This window comes from Esox lucius, chromosome 12 (genome assembly GCF_011004845.1).
Source record: "Esox lucius isolate fEsoLuc1 chromosome 12, fEsoLuc1.pri, whole genome shotgun sequence".
Lineage (NCBI taxonomy): Eukaryota > Metazoa > Chordata > Actinopteri > Esociformes > Esocidae > Esox > Esox lucius.
In genome coordinates, this window is record NC_047580.1 from 2711945 (window position 1) to 2736436 (window position 24492).

At 40.9% G+C, this 24492-nt stretch overlaps 1 protein-coding gene across 2 annotated transcripts in view; it reads left to right on the plus strand.

The window, feature by feature from the left end:
- Positions 1-24492, plus strand: part of cacna2d3a (calcium channel, voltage-dependent, alpha 2/delta subunit 3a) — a 691437-nt gene that overhangs the window by 23127 nt on the left and 643818 nt on the right. For both annotated transcript variants that reach the window (XM_034295715.1, XM_034295716.1), the window contains exon 2: positions 18742-18823. In XM_034295715.1, the coding sequence (XP_034151606.1) occupies positions 18742-18823 (82 nt within the window). The remainder of the gene's footprint in view (positions 1-18741; positions 18824-24492) is intronic.

Genomic DNA, 24492 nt, shown 5'->3' on the forward strand with positions numbered 1-24492 from the left:
TTTCACAATCTGCTCAGTTACTGGGATTTTCACGCATAACCATTTCTAGGGTTTACAAAGAATGGTGTGAAAAGGGAAAAACATCCAGTATGCAGCAGTCCTGTGGGCGAAAATGCCTTGTTGATGCTAGAGGTCAGAGGAAAATGGGCCGACTGATTCAAGCTGATAGAAGAGCAACTTTGACTGAAATAACCACTCGTTACAACCGAGGTATGCAGCAAAGCATTTGTGAAGCCACAACACGCACAACCTTGAGGCGGATGGGATACAACAGCAGAAGACCCCACCGGTACCACTAATCTCCACTACAAATAGGAAAAAGAAGCTACAATTTGCACGAGCTCACCAAAATTGGACAGTTGAAGACTGGAAGAATGTTGCCTGTTCTGATGAGTCTTGATTTCTGTTGAGACATTCAGATGGTAGAGTCAGAATTTGGCATAAACAGAATGAGAACATGGATGCATCATGCCTTGTTACCACTGTACAGGCTGCTGGTGGTGGTGTAATGGTGTGGGGGATGTTTTCTTGGCACACTTTAGGCCCCTTAGTGCCAATTGGGCATTGTTTAAATGCCACGGCCTACCTGAGCATGTTTCTGACCATGTCCATCCCTTTATGACCACCATGTACCCATCCTCTGATGGCTACTTCCAGCAGGATAATGCACCATGTCACAAAGCTCGAATCATTTCAAATTGGTTTCTTGAACATGACAAAGAGTTCACTGTACTGAAATCGCCCCCACAGTCACCAGATCTCAACCCAATAGAGCATCTTTGGGATGTGGTGGAATGGGAGCTTCGTGCCCTGGATGTGCATCCCACAAATCTCCATCAACTGCAAGATGCTATCCTATCAATATGGGCCAACATTTCTAAAGAATGCTTTCAGCACCTTGTTGAATCAATGCCACATAGATTTAAGGCAGTTCTGAAGGCGAAAGGGGGTCAAACACAGTATTAGTATGGTGTTCCTTATAATCCTTTAGGTGAGTGTAAGTGAATCGCGCTAGCCTAATATTAGGACATTGGCGATTAACATAGATAGCTGAGTTAATTTACAATGTAATGAATATTAACGGTTAGCGCCATGGAATTTTTAGCGAATCCAGCTAGCAATTAGCATTAGCAATTTGCGCTAGCAATTAGCGATTTGTGGCCTAATATAAGCATTAGCGAATAGCATAGGTAGATTTATTCAGTGTAATAAGTATTGATGGTTAGAGCTAGCGGCATGTGTTTATGTATGCAGGAAGTATAAGCGAATTACGCTAGCAAATAGCATGAGTAACTCACGCTAGCGATTAACATTAGCGATTTGAGAGCTAATATTATCCTGGTTGGGAACTTAACTTGTAATATTTTCCCTTTACTTTCAGGTATCGCGTCATAGGGCCAAATCAACAAAGTAGGTTGAATCTTGTGTAGGCAACCTCTCAATTTAGGTGAGAAACGTTACATGTGATGGCAATGACAAGGTCTATATTAACTAAGCCTTAGTTTCCTGCAAAATTATACAGTGGGAATTTAAGGTGTGTGGAACATCAGTAAGAAGTAAGTATGATTTGCTTAAACATGGCCATATGGGAACAGGTGCCAAGTCTCCTTGTATAGTCCAAAGTGTCTCTATTTGTAATTTTTTCAGCTCAGAAAATAATTATTCTTTAAGCATGAAAGTTATCACTTTTGGGTCTCCCTAACTCTAATTTCACTGTTTCTCTCATAGACAAATGCAGAATTAATGCGTATTACAACTTCGCCACTTCAAGACAAGTTCCTGGCACAACTTGACAAATACACAGCTTACTTAAGGTCTTCAGCAATAGAGGAGGAGCTGCTGGAAGTAAGATCCGATTCCTCATGGCTTCGATAGCTAAGGCAAGTGCATTTTAACACTGTTTTTAACTGGGTTCCGCCCATCCTTGAAAACCTAGAATTGTTTTATGCAGTTCAACATAGTTTTATACAAATATGTACATAACTTGTAGGGATCCTGCAAACAGACAAATGTAACAGGGAAAACATGACACTCATTAATCTCTGTGGGAGGTAATAATTGCAGGTATATTAAAATAATCCTTCAGCTTTTATATCAGTAACCGGGTCTGACATAACAGATGGTCCATGGCCAGTAAAGATTTATGCAGGGCAAGTTGATTGACCAATCAGTCATGTCCTGGTAAAGTGTCAACTCAATTTTTAATATGCCTTCAGAGCAGAGGTGGGGGATTCGAGTCACATGACTTGACTCGAGTCTGACTCGAGTCACAATTTTCAGGACTTGTGACTTGCTTGATTAAAGTATGAAAATGACTTGACTTGACTTTGACTTGAGAACAAGTTACTTGAGACTTGACTTGACTTGAAGTGGAAGACTCGACAATGACTTGAACTTATAATAAACAAACAGCAATAAAATTATTTTATATGTTGTGACATCAGCAGCACTAATCAGCGTATGTGCCTTTAACGCTGCACAATTCAAACCGCGCCAAACATGGCAGACAGTAACGTTAGTCGAGCTCCACAAATAGTATCGTTTGGATACAAGGACATTGAACTGGACCGTGTGAATAAAAAAAGATTTGCCAGATGCAAAATATGCAACAACATCAAATTTCATTCGTCATTTTAAGAACCACAAGGAAAGGTAAGAAAGTAATCTCAGTTTCACTAAGATAATAACGATTAAGTAATGAATTAATCTTTTGTTTGTCAATATTTGGCCTTGGTTGCATATTTTATTTTATTTTTTCTTGTTAGAAATGTGACCATTATCATTACAGAATACATCTGGTAAATAGATGTAAGGGAATTTGACTATAACAGTGGCATAGCCTGAATTTTAATGTTGATGGGCATCTTAAAATGAGCGGGCATATTATTACACGTAGGCCATAATGTCTGTATTAAATGTGCGCATTTTCAAGTGTTTGTGGACTGCGTGTGGAAACTAAAAAGCATTGTGCTTACACCATAACAGTTATCTTTACTGCATGAAAGGCTAACATGGAGGCGCCGATGTGATTACTAGCACTTAACATTTCGAAGAGGTTTTTTTTTTTTTACTCATACAGACAAGAATTATTACAGCGTAATTACATATTGGGCTGTTTTTCAGTCACAATAATTAGTTTATAAGGTTGTTATTATTAGCCCTTATTACATGGATTGGCTGAATTCCAGTGCAGAATGCGTGTTATTTCTTGATAACAGACCGTTGCCATTAAAAACAGCGCGTTGCTATGGACGCAGCAGGATTCTAACCAGAGACGGAACGGACTATTTTCTTTAGAGGAAGCAATACAATCATTTTTAAATCAATAAATTCCTTTTGAAATCAATATTTTGTGTCCAATTATTGATTTATTTGGTAGGTAGCCATGTAATAAGCGGGATAAGGTATAGCGAGGCGGTTGTTATAGCGAATACAACCCCTTCAGGCTGATTCAAGATCCCTCCGCTTCGTCCCCCCAAAAAATTGTACCGCGGAGGAGAAAAATATTTGATTTTGAAATCGAGCTTCGCACCAAGCGCACGTCAGAAACAGAGGACAGTGTGTGTGTGTGTTCATCTCTTTAGTACTGTGACTTGACTTGAAACTTATAAGGACTCGACTTGACTTGCTTAGGGTGAACCCTTGACTTGACTTGCTTGATTTAACTGTGACTTGAGACTTGACTCGAGACTTGATGGTTAAGACTTGAGACTTGCTTGGACTTGACCATGTGTGACTTGTCCCCATCTCTGCTTCAGAGAGAGGGCGTTGACCTCAAAAGGGACTGTGTCCTTAGAAGTCTGTCTACTTCAATGAGTACAGGAAAACACTCATCAAGGAGTACTTGGTTAGTTATGGCATTTTACTGTGAGCTTTTAGTATTAAACTTGCAATGTTTTCCTTATTTCAAATGGTCCAAATTTTCTTTTCACCATTAGAACGTCAGCAGTGAGGAAGCTGAGAGAGAGATCGCACAGACCACCATGGGGCTTTACGTGATTCACAAAGAAGGATGTTGGAGTGATTATTGAGGGTGCTTCAGTGAGCTCCCAAGTACAACACTGGAAAGTTGAGCTAGCCTCATTATGGCTTGTTGGACATTGCCATTTTGATGACCTGGTACATCACTGGAATGAAGCCCCCTCACTAGTTCATGGGGTTTTATAAACAAACTAGTGCAGCTTGTTTTTTGTTGTTGTTGCTGCATCTACTATTGCCACATTCATTGTGTGTAAACTTGCTGATTCTTAATATCTGTTGGAGGGATGGAGCATTTGGTGGAGGAAACTGCTCTTGGACCCTGTGACAATTTTTTGCTTTGAGATACTATTATCTTTGTTACATATGTCGATTGAAAGGAATAACAGCTTTCATGAACTGACTGTTAGATTAATCATTTATTTGTTCAGCAGGTGACCGAAGGTATCAACAGGGACTTAAGTCTATGAAAATGTCATTGAATTACCACTTTAAATGCTACTAAGTGACAATTAAGATACCTCAGTGAAAGTCAGTCTGAAAACTGAAGGATAAAATGGACAAATGTAATATCATCAGGGGTTATTTGATGATGCCATCTAGGGAGGGATTTAAGATGGTGTGTTTGCTTATTAGTGATGGAATGTAATTTTGGAGTTTCATCTTTGATGTAATGATAAGTCTTGTACATTCATTTTTATCTGTGGTATTAACACCCTGAATATTTCCTATATGTCAAATAAAAATGTATGTGTTGAATAAAAAAAAATCAATTTTACATTGTTAATCTTATTACATTTCTCAGATGAAGAGAGAAATATTTTTCAAGTTATTGAATACAGTGGAAAGCCTTTTGCCTTTTCTCAAATACTTTTAGCTTTACTGTACACTGGAAAACATTGTTAAATGTTGCCATTATGCTGGTTTCTTGGCAATTGAAGGTCTTACTGATGGATCCCTTTCTTTTAAATTGCTAATGGAACAAATACATTTAAAGTTTTTGTAATTTTGAAATGCATTTAAATGGATCTGGCAATACACGTTTTCAGATCTGTTTCTGTTGCTTTGGGATTTATTCAGTTAGAATCACCCATTTGAAATTCTTTATCTTTATGTATAATACTTGAATAAGCACATTGTTTAAGTAGAAGTTCCCCTGAACTTTATATGTAGTAATTGAATAAACACAACGTTTATGTAAATGTTTGCATTAATTAAATTAATGAAATCTGAAAAGGTTTTTTAATTCATTCTCACAAACTCAACATGATAGAAAAACATTGCATTTAATGTGACGCTTTACATTTAACTTATGTAATAAAATTAGATAGGAAATTTACATGTAATTTAAATACTTTAAGTTAAAAATTTTGGCATAATTATTTTTCTGATTATCATTTCCCCGACCCGCTCATGTTGTTACTTTATTGGGTTGTGGCTATTACTTTCGTTAGTCATAGAGCCATCACGGAATTGGGATGTTTTAAGCATACTCACATAAATTGGGACGAGTGAGGGACATAACAGAACTATGTGTTGTATAGTTTGATTGAACAATTTGAGACATACAGCTGGACATTTGAATTGTAAACCTTTATTGTCTTAAAATAGCAAAAGGGAAAATGTGTTGTAAGAGCGCCAGCCTTTATACTAATAATCTGGAATTGCAATTTGAACATGTGTGGTTTCAAAAGCGCAGAAAGCTGCAATTTTGGCTATTTTAATGCTCAATCAAAATAATTTTTACTGGTGCGATTTCATATTCGTATTTGTATACAATTTATTAGGAGTTGATTTTAGAATCCGTTTGCCCAATTATTAGTATAAAGGTTGGAGTCTGGCAAGCGAACGGCACAATTCGCTTGCCACGATTATGGCTTGATGTTAAAAAGAGGAAGAGGATCAATTAAGAAAATGAACCCAGAAGACAATGTGATCAGCAATGTCTGGTGTAGCCTATACTGTATGCTCAGTTCCCAAAGTTTGTGAATAGTTCATTATGCTGACTAATTTAAATAAAACATTTGTTGGATCATAGAATTTGTGTTTTATTGCTGTTTAAATGTAGGCTATTATGCAGTATGGCTATTTAAAACCTGTTTGATAGCTCATTTAGAAAACGAAAATAGCATTTTCAGCATTCTAGCTCCCCCATGTTTTTGGAATAGTACAATCACAGTTTGATGCAATCTACCGAATCTACCGTATGTTGACGGTAAGAAAACGCTGTAATTAAACAAGCGACATCTGTTATTGAACACTAATTATGCAAATTAGCATACATAAAATCAGTAACCCTTTCATAATATGCAGTGGAGATAGCTTAAACGGGTGAAACAACATTGGTTTCGTGTCTGTAGCACGAATGGTTCAAAAGATACAGGATAGTAGTCAACGTTAATTACGCTAATCAGCATATGTAAAATCATATACTGTTTCATAATTTGCACTGGGGATAGCTTAAACGTGTGAAACAAAGTTGATTTTGTGTCTGTAACAGAAGATGCAGCCTAATAATTAATTATAGCTAATTACGCTAGTCAGCATAGGTAAAATCAATAAACGTGTCTTTATATGAACTGGGGATAGCCTAAACTGGTGAAACAAACTCTGTTTAGTGTCTGTAGCTCAAACAGTTCAAAAGATACAGCCTAAGAGTAAATTAACGCAAACTACGCTAATTAGCTTAAGGAAAATTGATAAACGTTTCATAATTTTAAGTTGGGATAGCTAAACTGGTGAAACAGTCAGTTTAGTGTCTGTAGCTTCAACGGTTCAAGAGTTACAGTCTAGTAGTTAATTAAGGCTAGTTTTGTTGATTAGCATACGTAAAATTGAAAAACTCATTTGAAGTAGGGATAGCCTAAACTGATGAAACAAAGTTGGTTTTGTGTCTGTAGCTTGAAATATTTAAAAAAATACAGCCTAATAGATAATTCATGGTAAATATGTTATTTAGCATATGAAAAATCAATACTTTTTTCATAAGTTGCAGTGGGGATAGCCTAAACGTGTGAAACAGTTGGTTCCGTGTCTGTAGCACGAACGGTTCAAAAGATACAGCCTAATAGCTAATTAATGCTAAATACACTAATTAGCGTATGTAAAGATACAGCCTATAAGTTAATTAGCATCTGTAAAATCAATAAAGGTATCATTAAATGGGGATAGCCTAAACTGGTGAGCAAAACATCACACTACTGCAGATTTAGTGTACACGCGAAAAGCTACGGATATCTTGATTTTTTTATACAACAATGTTAATACCCTTTTTGAGATAAATTAAAAACATGAATAAAACAAATAACCGAAAAGTCTAACACATTCTTCGATTTTGGGTTATGTTCAGATAAATAGACAGATTCTGGAAGGTTCAGGGTTATTGGAATAATTGGAACGACTGAATATCTGACAGAGCTTTAGCCTGTATTGTAGAGATGTAGCCCAATAATATTGAATTAGAAAGCTGGACACACCATCTACCTCAGTGCCATTGATGAGAACTGGGGCGTGACTGCAGCCTTTAGACTTCCTGTAATCCACAATGAGCTCCTTGGTTTTCTTTGGATTGAGTGACAGGTTATCAGCGCACCATACTCCCAGGCACCTAACCTCCTCCCTGTAGGCTGACTCATCATTGTCACTGATCAGGCCTACCACCGTGGCGTTGTCTGTGAACTTGATGAAGATGTTGGAGCTGTGTACCGGAACGCAGTCGTGGATGAAGAGGGTGTACAGCGGGCTCAGTACGCAGTCTTGTGGTTACAGAGAGAAGGGCTGATCCCTAGGTCTTGGAGTTTGTTGACCAGCCTAGAGGGGATGATCGTGTTAAATGCTGAGCTAAAGTCGATGAACAGCATTTTAACATTGGTGTTGGTTTTGTCCAAGTGGGTCAGAGCAGAATGTAAAGCTGTGGAGATGGTGTCCTCTGTAAACGCTAACTGTGATATAAAAAAATAATAATATTGATATCATGTTAATAATATACATATGATAATATCGTATTCACTAGGCAAAACTAAAGTTTTATTTTTCAAAAAAACCCTCTCAGTTTCTCGATACCTTGTGTCACTTATAGACAAGGAGACTGGACCTATGCACTGGCATTGAAAGCCTATTTACATCGAAAAAAGGACATTGTATTTTTCCAAAATCTCCTCTCGGTTTTTCCACAGCTTATTCGTTGACAAATGATGCATGTGCTTAAATTATGAGTCTGCAGCATTTTTGTACTTCAAACTTTCTATAGATACCGCAATAATATCGTTACCATGAATTATTTTGGCCACGATAATCGTGTAGTGAAAATTTGATATCATGACAGCCCTAGTCCAAAGTCCTCTCTTCAGAGGACAGTACAATTTGCATTTCTTTTGGAAATCAAGGTCCCAGAGTTTGGAGGAAGAGTGGAGAGGCATAGAATCCAGGTTGCTTGAAGTCCAATGTGAAGTTTCCACAGTCAGTGATGATTTGGGTTGCCATGTCATCTGATGGTGTTGTTCTACAGTGTTAATCAACCCCAGAGTCAATGCAGCAATCTAGGTGATTTTAGAGCACTTCATGCTTCCATCTGTTGAAAAGCTTTATGGACATGCTGATTTCCTTTTCCAGCAGGACTTGGCACCTGCCCACAGTGCCAAAATGAGAGGAAACTGGGGTGCTGCCCATGGCATTACTGTGTTTGATTGGCCAGCCAATAGAATCTATGGGGTATTGTCAAGATGAAAATGAGATACAGATGTTGCTCATCTAATTACAGCGATCAGGTAGATTGCGTCAGCATGCGGTAGATTGTGTCAAGCTGGGATTGCACATTTCCAAAGCATAGGGGAGCTAGAGCACTGAAAATTCTTTTATTTATTGAAAAAAAAAATCTGAAGATAGTTGCAGACAATGTTTACAACATTACAGCTCCTAACTTAACAGGTTTAATTTAAAAGCAAAATGTTTCCAGTTGGGTCTTCATCGCTGCTATAATATTTTTTTTTATAAAGAAACACTAATAACCTACACAGAAATAAATACTATTTGTTTAAACACATTAATTATCTTTATAAATAATATAATACAAAGCACAGCTATGAGTATGGAGTACAGAAAAAGAACGCATCTTATGGCAATCCTTATTGGGCAGACCTTTCAATTTCTCTGGCGGCAGGGCCTTTTCTCATAGAGCTCCACTACTGTGGAATGATCTGCAAATTAAGGTTAGAAATGCAAACTCAGTGCAAACTTTCAAGTTTCTACTAAAAACTCATCTCTACAGCACGGTTTATAATTAGGTGTAGCCTGGCCCGGGGACGAGAAGGTGACTAGTAGGCTTGATACTGTCCACCCTCGCTGTCTTGCCACTGGGATGCCCTCCCTCCAATGCCTTTCGGGGGAAGAGTCACTGGCTTGTTGTTGACTCTCTGTTACGCACTTGTGCAACTGTACGCTGCTGGCAATACTTGGCCCTCATTCAGGGGGGTTGCGGTTGGTGGGTGTCCCTTTGGTTGATGCCTGGCAATGTGGGTGGATTGATTTCCTGCCTGTTGGGCCCTGTCCGGGGCCTCCCCCGGGTAGGGCCACTGTGTCGCCGGACCCCCCCGTCTCAGTTCCAAGGTGATACGCTGCTATGTTATTGTGCTGGGGGATATGAGGAATGCACTTTCTAACTTTTCTGTCTCCTCCAGTTTTAAATTTTAGGAGGAGATGAGGTCCTGGTCCACACCTGAGTACCTGGTTTGGGGGGCCCCTTGCTGTCCCTGTCCTTGTCCACCTGGTCATACTTTTGACCTAGTCTAAAATCAAATAGACTCTGGATTTAGCCCAGAGAAATTTCTAAATTATTCCAATTGGACTCTTAATATCTCACCCGGCACAACCAGAAGAGGACTGGTCACCCCTCTGAGCCTGGGTCCTCTCTAGGTTTCTTTATAAAATTCGGCCTTCTTAGGGCCCCTCCAAGAACTGCCACCTTAACGTGGTGGAGGGGTTTGAGTACCCGAGTGACCCTAGGAGCTGGTAGGGTCTCCCAAGGCAAACAGGTCTTAGGCGACGGGTCAGACTAAGAGCGGTTCAAAACCCCCTTAATGATGTATAAGATTTTGAGTACCGTGACGTCGCCCGGTATGGCGCAGCCGGGGCCCCACCCTGGAGCCAGGCCCGGGGTTGGGGCTCGTATGCGAGCGCCTGGTGGCCGGGCCTTCCCCCATGGAGCCCGGCCGGGCTCAGCCCGAACAGGCGACGTGGGGCCGCCTTCCCGTGGGCTCACCACCCACAGGAGGGACCATAAGGGGCCGGTGCGAAGAGAATCGGGCGGCAGTCGAAGGCAGGGGCCTAGACAACCCGATCTCTGGACACAGAAACTAGCTCTAGGGACGTGGAATGTCACCTCGCTGGCGGGGAAGGAGCCTGAAATCGTGCGTGAGGTTGAGAGGTTCCGATTAGAGGTAGTCGGGATCACCTCTACGCACGGCTTGGGCTCTGGAACCACACTCCTTGAGAGAGGATGGACTCTTCACCACTCTGGAATTGCCCATGGTGAGAGGCAGCGGACTGGTGTGGGTTTGCTTATAGTTCCCCAGCTCTGCCGCCATGTGTTGGAGTTTACCCCGGTGAACGAGAGGGTCGTTTCCCTGCGCCTACGGGTCGGGGATAGGTCTCTCACTGTTGTTTGTGCCTATGGGCCGAACAGCAGTGCAGAGTACCCGACCTTCTTGGAGTCTCTGGGAGGGGTGCTGGAAAGTGCTCCGACTGGGGACTCTATCGTTCTACTGGGGGACTTCAACGCCCACGTGGGCAACGACAGTGACACCTGGAGGGGCGTGATTGGGAGGAACGGCCCCCCTGATCTGAACCCGAGTGGTGTTCAGTTATTGGACTTCTGTGCTAGTCACAGTTTGTCCATAACGAACACCATGTTCATGCATAAGGGTGTCCATCAGTGCACGTGGCACCAGGACACCCTAGGCCGCAGGTCGATGATCGACTTTGTTGTCGTCTCATCTGACCTGCGGCCGTATGTCTTGGACACTCGGGTGAAGAGAGGGGCAGAGCTGTCAATTGATCACCACCTGGTGGTGAGTTGGATCCGATGGCGGGGGAGGAAGCTGGACAGACTCGGCAGGCCCAAGCGTACTATAAGGGTCTGCTGGGAACGTCTGGCCGAGTCTCCTGTCAGAGAGATCTTTAACTCCCACCTCCGGCAGAGCTTCGACTGGATCCCGAGGGAGGCTGGAGATATTGAGTCCGAGTTGACCATGTTCTCCACCGCCATTGTCGAAGCGGCCGCTCTGAGCTGTGGCCGTAAGGTCTCCGGTGCCTGTTGAGGCGGCAATCCCGAACCCGGTGGTGGACACCGGAAGTAAGGGATGCCGTCAAGCTGAAGAAGGAGTCCTATCAGGCCTGGTTGGCTTGTGGGACTCCTGAGGCAGCTGACGGGTACCGACAGGCCAAGCGGGCTGCAGCCCGGGTGGTTGTGGAGGCAAAAACTCGGGCCTGGGAAGAGTTCGGTGAGGCCCTGGAGAAGGACTATCGGCTGGCCTCGAAGAGATTCTGGCAAACCATCCGGCGCCTCAGGAGAGGGAAACAGTGCCCTACCAACGCTTTTTAGAGTAGAGGTGGGCAGCTGTTGACCTCAACTGAGGATGTCGTCGGGCGGTGGAAGGAGTACTTCGAGGATCTCCTCAATCCCGCTGTCACGTCTTCCATTGAGGAAGCAGAGGATGAGGGCTCAGAGGTGGACTCGTCCATCACCCAGGCTGAAGTCACAGAGGTGGTCAAGAAACTCCTCGGTGGCAAGGCACCGGGGGTGGATGAGATCCGCCCTGAGTACCTCAAGTCTCTGGATGTTGTGGGGCTGTCTTGGTTGACACGCCTGTGCAACATCGCGTGGCGGTCGGGGACAGTGCCTCTGGGATGGCAGACCGGGGTGGTGGTCCCTCTTTTTAAGAAGGGGGACCGGAGGGTGTGTTCCAACTATAGGGGGATCACACTTCTCAGCCTCCCCGGGAAAGTCTATGCCAGGGTTCTGGAGAGGAGAATACGGCCGATAGTAGAACCTCAGATTCAGGAGGAACCGTGTGGTTTTCGTCCGTGGAACACTGGACCAGCTCTATACCCTCTACGGGGTGTTGGAGGGTTCATGGGAGTTTGCCCAACCAATCCACATGTGTTTTGTGGACTTGGAGAAGACTGTGTCCCTCGCGGCATCTTGTGGAGGGTGCTTCGGGAATATGGGGTCCTGGGTCCTTTGCTAAGGGCTGTCAGGTCCCTGTACAACCGAAGCAGGAGCTTGGTCCGCATTGCCGGCAGTAAGTCAGACTTGTTCCCAGTGCATGTTGGACTCCGGCAGGGCTGCCCTTTGTCACCGGTTCTGTTCATAATTTTTATGGACAGAATTTCTAGGCGCAGCCAGGGGCCGGAGGGTGTCAGGTTTGGGGACCACACAATTTCGTCTCTGCTCTTTGCAGATAATGTTGTCGTGTTGGCCCCTTCTAACCAGGACCTTCAGCATGCGCTGGGACGGTTTGCAGCCGAGTGTGAAGCGGTGGGGATGAGAATCAGTACCTCCAAATCCGAGGCCATGGTCCTCAGTCGGAAAAGGGTGGCTTGCCCACTTCAGGTTGGTGGAGAGTGCATGCCTCAAGTGGAGGAGTTTAAGTATCTAGGGGTCTTGTTCACAAGTGAGGGAAGGATGGAACGGGAGATTGACAGACGGATCGGTGCAGCTTCTGCAGTAATGCAGTCGATGTATCGGTCTGTCGTGGTGAAGAAAGAGCTGAGCCGCAAGGCGAAGCTCTCGATTTACCGGTCAATCTACGTTCCTACTCTCACCTATGGTCATGAGCTTTGGGTAATGACCGAAAGGACAAGATCCCGGATACAGGCGGCCGAAATGAGCTTCCTCCGCAGGGTGGCCGGGCGATCCCTTATAGATAGGGTGAGAAGCTCGGTCACCCGGGAGGAGCTCAGAGTAGAGCCGCTGCTCCTCCACATCCAGAGGGGTCAGCTGAGGTGGCTTGGGCATCTGTTTCTGATGCCTCCGGAACGCCTTCCTGGGAAGGTGTTCCGGTCCCGTCCCACTGGGAGGAGACCCCGGGGAAGACCTAGGACACGCTGGAGGGACCATGTCTCCCGGCTGGCCTGGGAACGCCTCGGTGTCCCCCCGGTAGAGCTAGAGGAAGTGTCTGGGGAGAGGGAAGTCTGGGCATCCCTGCTTAGACTGCTGCCCCCGCGACCCGGCCCCGGATAAGCGGAGGATGATGGATGGATGGCCTTCTTAGGGAGTTTTTCCTAGCCACTGAAATCCTACACTACTGTTGTTTGTTCCTTGGGGTTTAAGGCCGGGTGTCTCTGTAAAGCACTTTGTGACAACTGCTGTTGTAAAAAGGGCTTCATAAATACATTTGATTGATTGATCTTCCTGTCAAATTTCAACATTGAATATAGCTTAAAAATGAGAGTTAAGTTGTTGGAGAAACAAAATGATTATATCCGTATTATGACTGGCTTTTTTCTGTTGACTTGGGTAAACTATGAAACCTAGCACAAACTATAAAACAAAAAATATGATGCTGCATTTTCTGCTTCTACAACTAAACTATATTTTACAAAAAAATATTTCAACATGATGTACACTAGTCTAGAGCCGCTAGGCCTGTCAGAACCCTAGTATCCATGTGGTTTAGCTTTGTTAGCATTGTAGTCTAAAAAAATAATGAATTACAGGATATGTTTGCTTTAAATGTCAAGTGAATTTTAGGAATACAATAATGTGTTTTTATTTCAGGTCTTTTGATAGGAATACAAAAAAAGCTATAACTTCAAACAACACACACTATGGCATTTTTATTTGGCTCTAAAAACAAATTACATTGAAATACACCACATAAATTCTTCAGAATAAATCCAATCGTCTTGTTTTTGTTTTGAACTTATTCTGATGATGTTCACAGGAGGTAATAAGGGGGTACTATCTTGATGTGTGGAGGTGCTGACATTGGCTTCAACGAGCGCTGAAGTGACTATTGCTACGATCTCAAACATGTAGGCCTAATACTTAATGACTTATAGACAAAATCTGCACCATTGACAGAAAATGCTGTTAAATTGCTTAATCAGTTTTAAGAGCATGCACTCCAATTGACCGCTATATAATCTATATATGAGAATTGTGAATGAATATTTTGCTATACATCATGTAAAGTTTATTTAGGCATTAGGTCAAATTTGGCAATTCATTTCTTTGAGTAAAGGTCAGATAGTAATAAATGACTGCCTTTCGTTTTTGCTACTCTGTTTTCGCACAACACTCGAAGGATAGCATACAGTACAGAGTACAGACTGCACATAAAGTACAACAAATAACTAAATTGCATGAAGTCTAGGCCTATAATGATTTATTATATACAAGAACAAAACATAGAGCATTTCAGATACACACGGCCTATCGGATGCCAAGAAAATTAAGCATTTTTATAGCATGTATAAATTAAAACAGTAAATGTACTTGATTGGAATTATGTTAAACAAAAAAAGTCTCAATCATGCAGCCAAAAAGCAACAAAATATAGGCTATATTATTTCAACGTGCAACATTGCAAACAATGTGATTTCAAATATTAAGTGCTCCGCATTTAACTAACTAATACAATGCACAAACACTGAAAGGCTAAAGAATAATAACGCTATTATATAGCCAGTACTTTTTCAAGTTGTTTTGTTCATAGAAGGACAATGTGCCTGTTTTTGTGGTTCACGGCGAGCACATTAATTATTTTCTTGGTATCCAAGGCTTTTGTTCTTTTTGAGTTGATTAACCATTTGTAAAAAAAAACATGAGTGAGCAGGCGAAACACGTCTTTTATTTCTTATGGGATCCACATTCAACTGTAAGTCATAACAGAATGGCACGATCATAAAACAAAACATGTCATCAAAGGAAAAAAATTAACTGACCCCTGTTCAAAAGTCTGCATACCCTTAGTTCTTATTACTGTGTATTGCCCCTTTTATCATCAATGACAGCATGCAGTCTTTTGGTAATAGTTGTTCAATGAGGCCCCGAATTCTTGCAGGTGGTATAGCTGCCCATTTGTCTTGGTAAAATGCCTCCAGGTCATGCAAAGTCTTTGGTTGTATTGCACAAACTGCATGTTTGAGATCTCTCCAGAGTTGCTTGATGATTTTAAGGTCAGGAGACTGTGATGACCACTGCAGAACCTTCACCTCTTTCTGCTGTAACCACTTGGCCTTGTGCTTAGGATCATTGTCGTGCTTGAAAGTCCAAGAGTGTCCCATGCGCTGCTTTCATGCAGAATAATGCAAATTGTCTTTTCTGATAACATGCTGCATTCATTCAAGATTCCCCATGCTTTTACAGCTCCCACACATGAAATGTTCCACTTCTTAATTAATGATTGAACAGTACTGACTGGCATTTGCAAGGCTTTGGATATTTTTTTGTATCCTTTTCCATCTTTATAAAGTTCTATTACCTTGTTACGCAGGTCTTTTGACAGTTCTTTTCTGCTCCCCATGGCTCAGTATCTAGCCTGCTCAGTGCATCCAACGTGAGAGCTAACAAACTCATTGAATATTTTTAAAGGTTTAAAACAAACAGGCAAATAGTCTCTAAAGGTTTTCAGTTTGTGAGTTTAGAGTTTGTCTATTTGTATAGACCCAGCGACTTCGCTAGGCCTATTTAATATAAATTAGCCCCCGCTTAATAAATACATAGACTATATCAGGAAATATATTTTCTCTGTAATTTCTTTTTTCGTCAATCATGCAATCGCATATTAAACTCCTTAAACATTATATAGAAATTGTATAGAATCGTGTTCATTTGGCAGCATGTTCATAGAGTTTATGCTTTGAACATCTCGCTCATCCAAAGCGAGCTCTCTTCTATAAATTGTAGCTAAGATCTCCCTACTATCCGCCACCCCCACTATCGGCCATTTCTAGTGGTCAGAGAAGTGAATCTTTTCACATTCAAAATGTAAATGCACTAGAAAGCAACTTTACGTTTTGCTAATCAATATACCCTTTCAGCTAGTCCACGACCATTTTTTATATAAATGTTTGGAGGTTACATTTTTATTTATTTTATTTAAAAAAAATCTTGTTTTAGACAAGTTGCAATTCGTGTAATTCGATTCGTGCGACAGATTAGACATCATGTAATATCAAAGTGATCAGTAATTGTTTTCTTAACTGGAAGGCATGAAAGCTAGCTACAACTTACTAATAGACACTTCAGAGAAGACTACACCAGTATGCCGATAATAGGGCATTCTACTAGATTAGTTAGCCAAGATGTGTTTCTGAAATCAAATTGCTTCAAGGTAACAGAAAAATATACAAATCTGACTACTGCATTTATCATTGGTTTTTAATTATGATAGAAGCACACATCTTAGACCAAAAATTGCTGGCCAGATAGTACCCAGGCAGGCATAAATCACTCTTAATGGGCGATAAACCCAGATAAAGGATTGTGCTCCTTGTGGTTGAATACGAATTAACTTAACAATGAGAATGAAGTGCCATGTTGATCACATGCAGCGGGACAAAATCGGTTTTACCCCCTAAACTTAGTATTGCAATCTTATTCATGACGTTTTTTTTTATTATTAGAGAAACTAAATATTGTTAGAGAAACTAAATATTATAAAGAGAAACTAAATAAACAAAAAATCGAAATTACGATTCAGTAATGTCAGAGGTTGTGGTAGCGTGACAGTTGGGAGTTTATGGAATCAAACACAGCAACATAGCAGTCCATGAATAAGATTATAGTAGACAATATTCTGCCATTTTAATGTTTTGTTATGGCCATATGAAAACAGGCACGATTGAATTAAAAGCAGTAAACACTTCGATAACAGCAATTTCAGGCGGGTGTCGACATTCTTCATTTTATGTTTTTGTCAGTGCTGCATGGTACCGCAACATGCCACGGTATACCGCAGCATAATTAGATGAGCGACATCTGTACACAAGACCCAACAAAACACACAAGCTTAAGGCCCCTTTCAAAGCAACCTGGGCTTCCATAACACCTCAGCCGTGCCACAGGCTGAATGCCTCCACGCCACGCCGCATTGATGCAGTAATTAGTGCAAAAGGAGCCCGACCACGTATTGAGTGCATAAATTAACATACTTAGGAAACCTTTGCAGGTGTTTTGAGTTAATTGGCTGATTAGAGCTCCTCTCACGTCGACATTTCTGTATTATAAATTTTTTATTCTAATATTTTGAGACATTGGATTCTTGATTTCCATGAGCTGTAAGCTGTAATCATCAAGGTTGAAACATAATAGGCTTGAAATGTTTCACTTTATGTTCAATGAATCTAGAATATATGAAGGTGTCACTTTTTGATTTGAATTACGGGGAAAAAACTACCTTTTCCACGATATCCTGTATACACATGGTTTATTGTATTATCTTCTCTGGTGGGGCAGGAGACATTTTGGAGGAATTTGGGAAAAACAGTTCTCAAATTTTAATGGTTGAAATCCCCTGCAACCACACAAACACCATTTGGGTGTTCTGTCTGCTGTTTGCTAATGGCAGCCTCCAATTCTTTAATTGCTAGTTTAGCATTATTATCCGGGGGTATGTTGACTGCCATAACAACAATAGATGTAAACTCTCAAGGTAAGTAAAAAGGCAAGCACGTAATCATCAGGTACTTCAGATTGGTTGAGCAGTGACTCCCAGTTATGTCAGGGTATGCACACCATGTTTTGTTTACATAAATGCACAGCCCACCTCCTCTGGTCTTACTGGAGTCCTCTACGGTCCGATCAGCTCTGAAGAAGGCACACCCTTTCCAGCTCAATGACGTTGTCGGGAATGTTTTTGTTAAGCCACATTTCCGATAAAGTTATGACGCTACAATCCATTATCCATTTATGTTAGAGGATTCTCAGTTGTATTTCGTCCATTTTGTTCGCCAGTGACCGTACATTAGCGAGGAAAAGGCTAAGTAGTGAAGGCCGATGGGGGAAACATTACCCTAGCCTGGATGCCTACACGTTTCCCTCACCTTTGTTTACGATCTTGTTGAAGTGTATGCTTGTTATGTTTAGATAACAAAAGACCATCTCTTTATCTGTACACTGGAAGTCACGTTCATTCAAACACGACAGTAAATAGCCAATGGGCTTATGTGTATTGCAGGTTGGGATGTCTATAAAGCTGAGGTACGACCGGATTGAGTGAGATGAGAAGTTTCTCTGAGATTGAGTGAGATGAGATTGAGTTCGTAAGAAATTGTGAATGAAGACAGAGTCTGTAACATCATGAACTATAGACTATCAAATGCTGCAATAAATAATTGAACTACTCTCTCCCTTGACGACCGGGTACACAATCATTATTTCAACCACTGCACGAAACAGCTGATTTCTAACAATCTCGATGCCGCCTCCAGGCACTACCAGTCGGCGATGTTACTAGCGTCTCCTGGGGTGTCTTTGCGATCTCCGGTGGAAGTTAACTATTTCTGTGCATCATGCTCCAATGTCCAGGAGTTCTTGTCGACTGTATAGTGTATGTTAAACTCTATTGAGTGAATAAACTAAGAACTGTTAAGTAAATTACTGCTAATTTGCAAAAACTGGGTAGACGCTGGGCCTTGCGATGTACATGGGCCGCGATCATGTGCATCTATATATGTCCTGCGTATAACAAAGAAAATGTCATGTGTGTTTTTGTGTCTTTTTTTGGAGAAAAAAAATCCCTGTCTCTGTTGTCCATGCAGGGTCAAGTTGTGGGCCTCAGCGTTTGGAGGAGAGATAAAATCCATCTCAGCCAAGTACTCTGGTTCTCAGCTACTGCAGAAGGTAGGCCCAAGTTAACTATCACTAAAAATAATCCATGCAAAACAATGTTTTATTATAGTTGTCCATTTAGACTTATTGTCTGAATTTGTTGGAAAATTTATATTTTGGGTTTTAGTAGGAAATCGAGCAAATGTATTTGCCACTTATGTAAGAGGCTCCTGCAAATTTACTCAGTTATCATCTCAAGAGATGGATTCAGGCGACAGTGGTGATGACTTGGTGATTCTCCTAATTCCCCCTGCCCAAATACATTTGAAAAGTTGTAGCACCCAAAATGTTTTACCTTTGCCCAAAAAAGTGTTTTAGAACCCCCGCATATTTTCACTTGAATATATATAAAGAGGCAGGGCAAAAACAGGGTTCAGAGTTTCCCTTTGAACAATCACATTGCGTAGATGTCATTACCCACACACTTAAATAAATCACTAATGAAAGAGGTCACAATCAGATGAATGTTTGAACTGCTTTCTAGCTCACACCTTGCACACACCATAATATTTTGTAATTCTTTGTGAAATACAGTGGATATAAGAAGTCTACACACCCCTGTTAAAATGCCATGTTCTTGTGATGTAAAAGAATGAGAAAAAGATAAATCATGTCAGAACTTTTTCCACCTTTAATGTGACCCATAATGTGAACAATTCAATTGAAAAACCAACTGAAATCTTTGAGGGTGGAAAATAAAAAATAAAAAACTCACAATAACCTGGTTGCATAAGTGTGCACACCCTTAAACTAACATTTTGTTGAAGCACCTTTTGATTTTATTACAGCACTCCGTCTTTTTGGGTAGGAGTCTATTAGCATGGCACATCTTTACGTGGCACTATTCGGCCACTCTTCTTTGCAAAGGCGCTCCAAATCTATTTGCGAGGACTATCTCTTGTGCACAGCCCTCTTCAGATCACCCCACAGATGTTCAATTAGATTCAGGTCTCGGCTCTGGCTGGGCCATTCCAAAACGTTAATCTTCTTCTGGTGAAGCCACGCTTTGTGGATTTGGATGTGTGCTTTGTGTCATTGTCGTGCTGAAAGGTGAACTTCCTCTTCATCTTCAGTTTTCTAACGGACACCTGAAGGTTTTGTGCCAAATATTTCCCACATTCTTTTGGGGGACTTGATGTTTGTTTTTGCAAATTTCAGCCGGGCTTGTATGTTTTTCTTTGTAACAAAAGGCTTCCGTCTTGACATCCTACCCCATAGCCCATTCATATGAAGAATACGGGAGATTGTTGTCACATGTAGCACGCAGCCAGTACTTGCCAGAAATTCCTACAGTTAAATTTTGCTTTAGGCCTCGTGGAAGCCTCGCTGACCAGTTTTCTTCTTGTCTTTTCATATATTTGGTAATGTCTCTGTTGTGCCATATTTTCTCCACTTGATGATGTCTGTCTTCACTGTGTTCCATGGTATATCTAATGCTTTGGAAATTATTTTGTACCCTTCTCCTGACTGATATCTTTCAACAATGAGATCCCTCTAATGCTTTGGAAGCTCTCTGCGGACCATGGCTTTTGCTCTGAGATGCAACTAAGAAAATGTCAGGAAAATCCTACTAAAACAGCTGAACTTTATTTGTGATTAATCAGAGTCACTTTAAATGATGGCAGGTGTGTAGTGACTTATTTTTAACATGAGTTTGAATGTGATTGGTTAATTCTGAACACAGCCACATCCCCAGTTATGAGAGGTTGTGCACACTTATGCAACCAGGTTATTGTAAGGTTTTTATTTTTTCATTTTTCCCCCTCGAAGATTTCAGTTTGTTTTTCAATTGAAGTGTTCACATTATAGGTCATATTAAAAGTGGAAAAGAATAGTGAAAAAGTTCTTATATGATTTATCTTTGTCTCATTCTTTTACACCACAAGAACCTGGCATTTTAACAGGGGTGTGAAGACTTTTTATATCCACTGTATCTTTTGTTCTTATCAATTTCAATTCATATAGTAATGAAGGTGGTTGTGACAGCTGATATGTTTGGGCTCTTTGGGTTTGGGATGGATTGAAGGATTGTCTAAACATTAAGAAAAAACGGTGCATTTGGAAAGTAGAGGAAAATATTCTAAATGAAACATGAATTTTGAGGGCTATCTGCACAAGTAACCTTTTTTTTTTTACCAACTGGCTGAAATGTGCATTTGAACCCCTGGTGAGCAAGCTTTAAAGAGAAACTGAAATACATGTGTTAGAGTTGGCAACCAATAGTAAAAAAGCCTTAACCTCTTCTCTATTACCATGACACCCAGTTACACAAACACACCCATACAAACACTCTTAGCCAAGCATTAATTAGTATTGCTATGCAACTAAATCTTTCACACATTTTCGAACACTGCATTCCTATGTTAGTTGCACTGCCTCCTACACCACTCAAACTTTTTGGTGTGTTCTGGGAATGTGGTTAATGTTGAAATATAAATTTTGTTGTGGATGTCATTCCTAGCCTAATAACATTTTTGCTAATACAGGGTGAGTAATGAAGCTAGCATGATGCTAATGCAGGGTCTAAGAGAGCTGAGAGAGCTGTCATAATGCACATTTTGTTGGATTGCAGAACACAGTTGGGTCTATAACTCTACAATGTCTGAAACTTTTTTTAATGTTTACTTAGATCTGATTCTGCAACTTTACTACACACACAGGTTCCCACAAGAATATAAAAAAAAACAAATCCTGATCTAAAAATCCATGTTCACTATTCTTTAGACCCCTTAGATAACCTTAACCCATACCCTAACCTCAATAATCTAACTTTTATGCCTACATTTAACCTAGCTATTGGTAAACCTAGCTAAACCTGAAAGTAATTTATTATTATAGATTCTTCAAAATAGCCTACCTTTGCCTTGATGACGGCTTTGCACACTCTTTAGATTCTCTGAACCTGTTTCGTGTGGTAGGCATCTGCCATGCCTTGCATTTCCTTCCTTTCAATTTGCTTCTTAAAATGTAAATTTGTGGAATTTCCCTGGTTTCTAAATGTGGAAAGGAAGGAAGACACAGAATTACCTCTGCTGCGGAGGATAAGTTCATTATACTTCAGCCTCAGAAATCAGCAGTTAACTGCACCTCAGATTGTAGCTCAAATAAATGCTTCACAAAGTTCAAAGAAAAGACAAATCTCAAAATCAACTGTTCTGAGGAGACTGTGTAAATCAAAGAGACTTGCTTGGGCCAAGAAACATGAGAAATGCACATTAGATTAGATATCTGTTCATTGGTCTGATGGGTCCAAATTGGAGATTTTTGCATGATCTCTGCCTGTGTTGCCCACCGTAAAGCATGGAGGAGTTGTGAAAGTGTCTGGTGCCTTGCAGACACTTTCTGCCATTTATTTAGAATTCAAGGCATGCTCAAACAGCATGGCTACCACAGCATTCTGCAGTGAAAAACCATCCCATCTGGTTTGTGCTTAGTGGGACTATCCTTTGTTTTTTAATTGAACAGTGACTCAAAACACTCCTCAAGGCTGTGAAAGTGCTATTTAACCAAGAAGGAGAGTGATGATGCTGCATCAGATGACCTGGCCTACACAATCACCCAACCTCAACCCGGTTGAGGTGGGATGAAATGAACCGCTGAGTCAAGGAAAAGCAGCCAGCAATTGCTCAGCATATGTGGAACCTCCTTCAAGATGGTTGGAAAAGTATTCCAACAAGTATAAAACTTGTTGAGAGAATGCCCAGAGTGTGCAAAGCGAGGCAAAGGGTCGCTAGTTTGAAGAATCTAAAATACAAATCTCTTTTTATTTGTTTAACACTTTTTGTTACTACATAATTCCATAAGTGATATTTCACAGTTTTGATGTCTTCATTAATATTCTAGAATACGGAACATTGTAAAAATAAAGAAATTCCATTGAATGAGTTGGTAAGTCCAAACTATTGACTGGTATAGGCATTTTAAATATGTTTTAAGAGAATGGGAAATATTTCAGGATTTCATGTTCTCAGAGATATGGTTAAGAGTACCTAGAAAAAGACACACACTTACACAAAAACTCAATATGAAATACATAACTTACGTGTTACTTATGTTCATTTCACAAATGAAAGACCCCTAAAAAAATCTATATATATCGCATCTATATATTGACAAATTGCTCTTTAAAACATAGCATTTTCTTTTTTAATAAGTGTGGGGACAAGCCTAAAGAGGGAGTTGCACCCCGACCATTTGTCGTGGGAGTACATAACTTTCACATTTGCAATGAGTTTTTACGTTGGGCCGGGGAACTGTCCTCTACAGGGGCAAGCAGGTTTCCATCTTTGCTGAATATACGTCCACTGTTGCTAAAAAGTGGGCTGCTTTTGGCAATGTTAAGCGTCAGGAGCTTAACCCAGGAGCTTAATTCAGACAAGGTTGCCTTTGAGACCCCTTCTGTTTGCCGTCGCTATTGAGCCCCTTGCCACAACTTTTCGCTCTAATCCCCCATCACTGGGATAACCAGGAATGGCACGGAGTGGGTCTCTCTTTATGCGGACGATCTTCTTCTGTATGTTTACAACTTATCTGTATCCATCCCTGCTGCACTTGCCACGTTGAACTCATTTGGTTTTATATCGGGATATGACCTTAATCTTGGTAAGTGAACTATTTCCTCTAAACGCAACTGCACATAAATACACTTTACGTACTTTCCCATTTTAAATATTTCGGCGTGGTTTCACAAATCTTGGCATTACCGAGTGAATTTAAAAATCTCTTTAAGGCCAACTTTACACCTTGTAAGGCAAGGGGTCACTGCTCCCACAAAATTTGGCTGCAAAGATCAACTCTGTGAAAATGAATACCCTCCATTGAATAACATCTATATCAATGTATATCTATTTTCCTTCCTTGGGGGTTTTTTCTGAAAAATGCTCTTGGAGGACTAGTCTTGCCAAACTGTATGTTTTATTACTGGGCTACTAACCTTGGAATTTTACAGTATAGGCTCAGGTCTGATACATTCCACCCCCGTCCTGCCTGGTGAGCTATGGAGTCCTTTTCCTCTAACTAAACCTGTGTCGCTGACAGCTCTTGTACACTCCTCCATCAACTGCCCCTTCTCCCTCTGTGTTAAAAATATAATTTCTAAAAACTCCTTAAGGATTTGGAACCAGTTTAGATGTCACTTTAGCTTACAAACTTTTCTACCTCTGCCACAACAGTTGCCTATCAATTAAACAATTCAAGGATTTATATATTAATAATGTATTTGCATCTTTTCAACAGCTTTTGAAATTGTTCTCTCTTCCTAAACAGAATTTTTTTAGATACCTGCAAATTCGTAGTTTTATTCGTAATACATATGCCCAGATGAAAAGTCTCTAGATGCTTTTCTCACTCGGGTCCCTGTGATGAAAGTTATAAATTCATGTATCTACAGTCAAATCCAAACCTTATTTTTGACGTCTCTGGATTCTGTAAATGCTCTTTGAAAAGAGGATTTGGGGGAGGCGATCTCCAAGGATCTTTGAGGGGATGTTATTAAACGTGTGCATACCTCGTCTGTCTGCGCCAGACATGGGTTGATTCAATGTAAAGCTGTTCACCACACACACTGGACCAAAGTTAGACATTCCAAAATGTATGGCGATATTGACCCCTCTTGTGAAAAATGTAATGGAACACCCGCAAACCATGTGCATATGTTTTGGTCATGTACATCTCTGCGTAAC